Source organism: Akebia trifoliata, chromosome 5, assembly GCF_017979445.1.
Source record: "Akebia trifoliata isolate Shusen 1 chromosome 5, ASM1797944v1, whole genome shotgun sequence".
NCBI classification, from domain to species: Eukaryota; Viridiplantae; Streptophyta; class Magnoliopsida; order Ranunculales; family Lardizabalaceae; genus Akebia; species Akebia trifoliata.
In genome coordinates this window covers 11993118-12001292 of record NC_141379.1, presented here as the reverse complement: position 1 = coordinate 12001292, position 8175 = coordinate 11993118, and the positions used below count along the sequence as shown (strand labels likewise).

General features: G+C 36.8%; 1 protein-coding gene across 2 annotated transcripts; it reads left to right on the top strand.

Annotated features, from left to right (window-relative positions):
• The first annotated feature begins 278 nt into the window (after positions 1-278).
• CHUP1 (Hydroxyproline-rich glycoprotein family protein) lies at positions 279-6421 on the top strand. Of its 2 annotated transcripts, none has more exons than XM_086442801.1 (9): positions 279-830; positions 990-1087; positions 1189-1947; positions 2869-4239; positions 4360-4491; positions 4729-4910; positions 5008-5119; positions 5760-5903; positions 6118-6421. In XM_086442801.1, exons 1-9 carry the CDS (start codon positions 722-724, stop codon positions 6214-6216), a joined length of 3006 nt encoding a protein of 1001 aa, XP_086298927.1. In that variant the 5' UTR covers positions 279-721; the 3' UTR covers positions 6217-6421. The 2 variants fall into 2 exon arrangements, with proteins under 2 accessions (XP_086298927.1, XP_086298926.1); XM_086442800.1 differs by having other exon boundaries at positions 1183-1947.
• Positions 6422-8175: the final 1754 nt, after the last annotated feature.

Sequence of the window (8175 nt, the reverse complement as noted above, 5' to 3'; positions counted from 1 at the left end):
CCCCCAATCCAGAACCGAACGAATCAGACAAAAAGACCAAAACATTACTAACCATCCAAGTAACTGATCCAACGATTGAGATCATTATATCAGTGTGATTATACAATAAGTGGGCCCATAAATCCAAGATTCTGGATCTTACGGTTAACAACCAACTGTGTAAGTGAAACGTGTACTGCTATTCTAACGGTCAAAAGAGATTATGAAGTCTGGGTTTGTTTAAATTTACAGTTTTTGGAGTCTTTATCAATTATTCCAATATTACTTGGAAAGATGGATGTAAACATGTTAGAACCAAACTTCAACTAAATCTTCAATCTTTCTGGATAAAGCTTGGCCACTAGTTACTGGTGGTTGTTATAGCTCTTACCATGAAAGTTGTATTGGAATTCAATCTATAATTACTAATGTTGAACTTCTTGGCAGAATTTCTCCCTAAGTTTATAGAATTTGATAAGATGAACATAGTGATGATGCCATTGTTGGGATATTTAGAAACACTAGCTCTGGTTATTGTTCATGTATAATTGTCCAGTTTTCTTCATTGGGTTTGTTTCAAATTGAGTTTAAATTGTTCGATAAGCTTTCCAAGTAAGGTGGTCCTAGTGTTGTGTATCAAGTTGCCTAATGGTTTCATCTATCGGCTATGGAGGTTGTGATAAATGGGTTATTTGGTGTTTATTGATTTGAAGGCTAAGAACTCTGGGTTCGCGATATATACATGATAATCAGATTAGGCTTCTTGGTTGCTGCTTCAATTGCAGCTTATGCAGTTAAGCAGACAAACATCAAAACTTCGAGGCCGCCAACCTCTTTAATCAAGCCTTCAGGTATTTATATTATTTATTTTATTTTATTTAATTCTTTCTTGCCAAGACATTGTTTCACTTAATAAGTTTATAGGGAAAGAATCAGTAAGCCTGATTTATTTCTTCTTTGCAAAATTAATTTGGGCTATTTTTTGTTTCAATGTTGCAATTTGAACTTAGAAAATGACGAAGAGAGCTTCAAACAAAATCAGAATGAAGAAGAAGAAGAAGATAAAGGGAAGATTACGGATTTTAATGCTAGTCATGAAAATGAAGATGTAAGTATAATTGTGCAACCTTTACTCTGTATTTTTTTTTTTTTTAATTTACATTTTACTTTTTGCATTTGTTGATCAATAAAGTTCTTAAACAGTTGCAGGAAGAAGAGGAAGAAGAGGTTAAAAGAGTTAGCAGTATTATAAACCTGGCCTCAAGCAATCATTCTGATCTTGAAGATGAAGACATTTTACCTGAATTCGAAGATCTTCTCTCGGGGGAGATTGATTTTCCAATACCCAATGATAAGTTTGATTTGCGGAGCGATTTCCAAGTTGAGAAAGACAATATGTATGAACTTGAGATGAAAAACAACGCGAACGAAATAGAACGGTTAAGAAACCTTGTAAAGGAATTGGAAGAGAGGGAAGAGAAACTCGAAGGCGAATTACTAGAATACTATGGTTTGAAGGAGCAGGAATCCGATGTTACAGAGTTACAAAAGCAGCTAAAGATCAAGACAGTTGAAATCGATATGTTGAACATCACTATTAATTCTTTGCAAGCTGAGAGAAAAAAGCTTCAAGAAGAGATTACGGAGAGTGTGTCAACGAGGAAGGAATTAGAAATGGCGAGGAACAAAATAAAGGAACTTCAGAGGCAGATTCAACTTGAAGCGAATCAGACGAAGGGACAATTATTGATGCTTAAACAACAAGTTAGTGGTCTTCAAGTAAAGGAGGAGGAAGCCTTTAAGAAAGATTCTGAGGTTGAGAAGAAGCTCAAAGCTGTGAAAGATTTAGAGGTTGAAGTTATGGAGCTTAAGAGGAAGAACAAAGAGCTTCAACATCAGAAGAGGGAGTTGACGGTGAAGTTGGATTCTGCTGAATCTAGAGTTGCTGCACTCTCCAATATGACAGAGGTGAGATTCTTATTTACACAAACATGAAGTTGTGGACTTTAAAATGCCTACCACATGCTATCCGATGTGATAAACCAATGAAACTCAAAAACAAGTATAGTATTAAATTTCAATATTTCCATTTCCGTAAGACTCAATATGAAATTTAACGGTGTGTGTGCCAGTGTTAAGCCAATGACAACCCACAAACATTTGCATGTATGTTGTAAGGTGCTCCTCAATAAGCAAACACTAGTTGAGACCTCAATCTAGGCAGTGTGTACATGTAGTTGTAAGACATAAGGGTAAAAAGTCTTGATTGTTATCGGAACGAGGGCAGGGCGGCCCACCTGGTGCCCTGAGGCCCCTTAATTTTATATGAACTATTTATTTCAAAAACAAACTCTTCTAAAAGTAGCTAATAGCTAGGTTCAAGGTATGCCCGTAGGAAAGTCCGAATTAGGGGGGTAACGGTCCATATGAGCTACTGTCAATTTATTTTTTGTGATCATTTCTGTGGAAGTTACCATTTATTTCGTGAAATATTTTACCCAACAATGAATTTTGATCGAAATAATCAAATTTTAGCACAAAAGTGCAAGATTTGGTCGAAAATTTTGATATAGTGAAGTTAAACCTTAAAAAAGCGGTTCATGTCCACACTCTATATAGTTTTTCGTTACATTTTTATAACTTACGGGTGTGTTTGACCATTTCCTCCAGTTTCAATGAACGGTTTCTCATTATTTTCTGTCATTTTTGTAGCATACCCATGAAAACTGCATTGATTTCCACACTAATAGATTATTCCCATTTCCGGATTGAGTGAAATAGACAGAGAAATTGAAATTTAGAATTTTCTGGTGAGGAGAATCAACTATGTTTAAATTTTTGTGTATTTTGTAACATTTTACTTAAAATACTTATCTTTGCCTCATGCAGAGTGAAATGATCATCAAAGCAAGAGAGGAGGTCAGTAATTTGAGGCATGCAAATGAAGATCTCTCAAAACAAGTAGAAGGACTTCAGATGAATAGGTTCAGTGAAGTCGAAGAGCTTGTTTATCTACGTTGGGTCAATGCATGCTTGAGGTATGAGCTCCGAAACTACCAGACACCCGCAGGGAGGACCTCGGCTCGTGATCTCAGCAAGAGCTTGAGTCCCAAGTCTCAAGAGAAAGCTAAACAACTAATGTTAGAGTATGCGGGATCAGAACGCGGTCAAGGTGACACTGATATTGAAAGCATATCTTCTCAACCATCCTCACCCGGAAGCGAAGACTTCGACAACACTTCCATAGATAGCTCCACTAGTAAGTATAGTAGTTTAAGTAAGAAACCAGGTCTAATGCAGAAGCTGAAGAAGTGGGGAAGAAGCAAGGATGATTCAAGTGCCCTTTCATCACCAGCAAGATCCATTGGGGGAAACTCTCCTAGTAGGACTAGCATGAGCCATCGGTCATCCATCTCTAGGGGTCCATTGGAGTCATTAATGCTACGAAATGCTGGTGATAGTGTGGCCATCACCACATTTGGAAAGAAAGAAAATGAACCTACCGATTCTCCTGAAACGCCAAATCTCCCACGACTTAGAACACGAGTTTCTTCTAGTGATTCACTAAATACGGTGGCAGCGTCGTTCCAATTAATGTCCAAGTCAGTTGAAGGGGTGATGGATGAAAAGTATCCTGCGTACAAGGATCGACATAAATTGGCCTTGGAGAGGGAGAAGGCTATCAAGGAGAAAGCTGAGCAAGCAAGAGTAGAAAAGTTCAGTGAGAGTTCAAATTTGAGTTCAAGCTCTGACTCTAAAGTCAAAGCACCGGTGAAATTGCCACCGAAACTCACTCAATTAAAGGAGAAAGCTGTCGTTGTTAGTGATTCAAGTGAACAATCCAATGAAAATAACAAAGTTGATACCCAAGTAGTGAGCAAAATGCAACTTTCCCATATTGAAAAGAGAGCTCCAAGGGTCCCTAGGCCGCCGCCTAAACCATCGGGTGGTGCTCTTAGTGCTTCAAGTACATCTACTAATTCTTCAAGTGGAGTACCCCCACCACCACCACGGCCACCACCTCCACCACTGCCTGGTGGACCACCACGTCCTCCTCCTCCTCCTGGAAGTCTACCGAGAGGGTCCGCAACTGGTGATAAAGTTCACCGGGCTCCTGAGCTAGTTGAATTCTATCAGACTCTAATGAAACGTGAGGCGAAGAAGGATACCTCAACATTGACCTCTTCATCATCAAATGTAGCAGATGCTAGGAGCAATATGATTGGGGAGATTGCAAACAAATCATCATTCATGTTAGCTGTAAGAAAAATATTTTTCTTTTCAATTTCCCATTAATCTTCTCGTTTTCTTGAAACAGCCTGAAGGGTATTGGATTCTTTCTGAGAATAATAAAGCATGAAATTGTGTGGCTGGTTCTAGGTGAAAGCGGATGTGGAAACACAAGGTGATTTTGTTGAGTCGTTGGCCACTGAAGTCCGAGCATCTTCTTTTACAAATATAGAAGATTTAGTATCATTTGTGAATTGGCTTGATGAGGAACTCTCCTTTTTGGTATGTCTTACTAAACCTCACCTGTTAAAAGTCGGTGTATATATGTGTGGTAACAGACATTTTTTTCAGTTTTGTACATTAATAAGAAATGTCAAGACAGACTAACCACACAAGTTTTCATTTTAAATGTGTGTGTGTATGTCAGTATGTGTGTGTGTGGAGTTTCCTTGTTACATAGATAAGGCTTCATTAAGTTTATTATTTTAGTTATGTATTTAATGTTTTTGTTTGACGCAGGTTGACGAGCGTGCTGTTCTAAAGCACTTCGATTGGCCTGAAGGGAAAGCAGATGCATTGAGAGAGGCGGCTTTTGAATACCAGGATCTGATGAAGTTGGAGAAGCGAGTTTCCTCTTTTGTTGATGATCCTAAACTCACCTGTGAAGCCGCTCTAAAGAAGATGTACTCATTACTCGAAAAGTTAGTATTTGTAACTCATAAACGGTCAGATTTGCATTGTTCTAGAATATGTACCCTACTATGATCGTTAACTAAATCTTTAATTTTCTTATTTCAGAGTAGAACAAAGTGTTTATGCACTCCTAAGGACAAGAGACATGGCTATGTCGCGGTATAGGGACTTTGGAATTCCAGTAGATTGGTTGTCAGACACCGGTGTAGTGGGCAAGGTATGCTTCATTTCTTACACACAAAAAAAAAAAAAAAATATATATATAATATATATATATATATATATATATAATATATATAGAATGGAAAATGCTATTGTCCAAGATCTCATGGGGACATTAGCATTCACCACCACATTCACTTTCCAATAATACCCCTCTCCATTTTATCTTTTAGTGAAAAAGACAAAGGTATATTGGTCTTTTACATAATAAGTGTTTGTTTATATAATAAATATTAAAGGTATTTAGGTCTTTGAATTTAAATGTCTTGTTTGTAGTAAATACTTTGGCAAGCAATTCCAAGACCAATCATTATTATGTAAAAGGCCACCATACCCTTGTCTTTTTCACTAAAAAATAAAATGGGCAAGATTATTATTGGAATTTGAATGTGGTGGAGAATGCTAACATCCTCATGAGGGCTTGGAGCATTCTATACATACATATTGATATACTGGTTTTCAGACAATATGAGGGAGGAATAACCATACTATGAAGCTCAGTTACAATGTTCGAATTTATGAACCAATAAGATAGATTCTTCCATTAGTTTTTTCTTACAAAACTAGAAGATAATGTTCTTCAATTATTTTGATACTCAAGGAATTTGTATGAAAAAATTGCTTTCTCACTGCAGATCAAGCTCTCATCGGTGCAGTTGGCAAGGAAGTACATGAAACGAGTAGCATCAGAGCTTGACGCTTTAAGTGGACCCGAGAAGGAGCCAAACAGAGAGTTTTTACTTTTGCAAGGCGTACGCTTTGCCTTCCGTGTTCATCAGGTCAAGTTTATAACCCTGCACTCATTTTCATTAATATTTCCTAATTTTAAATGGTTAGAGTTTCAATAAATAAGATCACAGTGGCCTTTCTATGTGGAAAGTGTTTCAATGGAGTCCCAATGTATATGAATCTTGTAACATCTTGAATGTGATTAGGTTATAGAAAGATTTTGTTTTCTCTATATTCTCACAACTCAGCTTGAATTGTTTCCAGTTTGCGGGAGGCTTTGATGCGGAGAGTATGCGAGCTTTTGAAGAACTAAGGAGTCGTATCCGTGCACAAACAAGCGAAGCGAACAAGATGGAAACGTGATGATTTTTTTTCTTACTTACCATATTTATATACAATTAAATTTTATATTTCAGTTTGTTCATAGTATAGTCAAAATGATTGAATTCATCAGATATTAGAATTCAGTTTGAGCAAAATAAAGTTTATGATGTAATACGAATGAGAATTGGAAATCTTCTCTGTTTTTATCAAATCGTGATCTTACAAAAAGGATAGCTATAAAGTAGCAATATAACATAAATTAGTTACAACAATAATATAGCTGGATAAGGCCACCTAAGCTACAGCTGTCAAAAGCTATTTACAAATAATTATGATCTAAAACTCCCCCTCAAGATGGACTGTAAATGTCCTGTACAGACATCTTGGAAAGAAGTGGAAACAACAAAGAAGAAGGCAAAGGCTTTGTAAAGACATCAGCTAACTGATGTTGAGAACGAATGGGCATGAGTAGGATAGAACCATCAACAACCTTGTCTTGAACAAAATGACAATCAACTTCAATGTGTTTAGTCTGATCATGAAAGGTTGGATTAAGTTATATGAACTGCAGCTTGACTATCACAAAAGGGAAGAGCATGAGAAGAAACATCAACTTGAAAATCCTTCAACAATTGATATAACCAAACTATCACTTGAAGTAGCAGCCAAGGCCTTGTATTCAACTTCAATAGCGGACCTGGAGCAAATAAAGATTTGTTTGGTTTGGATATCATAGAGTTTATATCCTTTAATACTAGAAGGATAACCAAGAAAAACACACATTCGTGCTCTAGGCTAAAACTTAGTCCTATGAGCAGTGAGAGTAGAAGCAAAAGCCAAGCACCTAAATACCTTGAAGAAAGAGTAATCAACAAGAGATTGGAATAGAAGTTCATAAGGAATCTTATTTTGAATCAATGGAGAAGGTGTCTAATTAATAACTTGAAAATTAATCAACATCAACTTGAAAATCCTTCAACAATTGACGTATCCAAACTAACTTACTTGCAGTAGTAGCCAAGGCCTTGTATTCAACTTCAGCAGAGGACCTGGAGGCTGTAGATTGTTTTTTTTATTTTCCATGAAACCAAAGAGTCACCAATGAATATGCAAAAGCTCGTAACAAACTTCCTAGAATCCAAGCAAGAGGCCCAATGCGAATCAGAAAAAGCTTTCAAATTGAGAGAAGAATGAGCTGCATCAGAGAAAGCTCGAATTTGGAAGGATGAAGAAGAAGGGAAAAATAACCCTTGTCCAGGATAAGACTTGAGATAACAAAGAAGATGATGAACGGCCTTGAGATGAGACATTCAAGGTTTGGCCAAAATTTGGCTTAATTTGTGGACAACAAAGGTAATATCAAGTCAGGACAAAGTCAAGTAGAGAAGGCGCCCAATGAGACGCCTATATTGAGATATGTCAGCCAACAAATCACCAATATCAACACTCAAATAAACTTTAGGATCCATAGGTAAATTGGCAGGTTTACAAGCAAGATAACTGTGCCTTCAAGCAACTAAAGAGTATAATGACGCTGAGAAATAACAACTCATTTACTAGACTTGGCAATTTCAAGACCAATGAAGTATTTTAAAGACCCCCAAATCCTTAAGCTTAAATTGATCACTAAGAAAGCTTTTCGAGGAATTAATGACCTAAGTATTAGGTCTAGTGATGATAATATCATCAACATAAGCCAGTAAGGCAATAAAAGAAGAATCGGTACCTTTGTGAACAAAGAATAATCAAATTTTGATTGAGTAAAATCAAATCGAATAAGAGCCAGAAAATTTTGAATACCATTGTCGGGAGGCCTGTTTTAAACCAAAAATGGACTTGTGAAGTCAACAAACAAGCTTGTCTCATTGAGGAATGATCTCCCTCTTACTGCCATATCTAAGAGGAATATCCATATATACTTCTTCAAAAAGATCACCATTAAGAAACGCATTATTCACATCCAGCTGGACTAAATGCCAATGTTGACCAGTAGTAAGA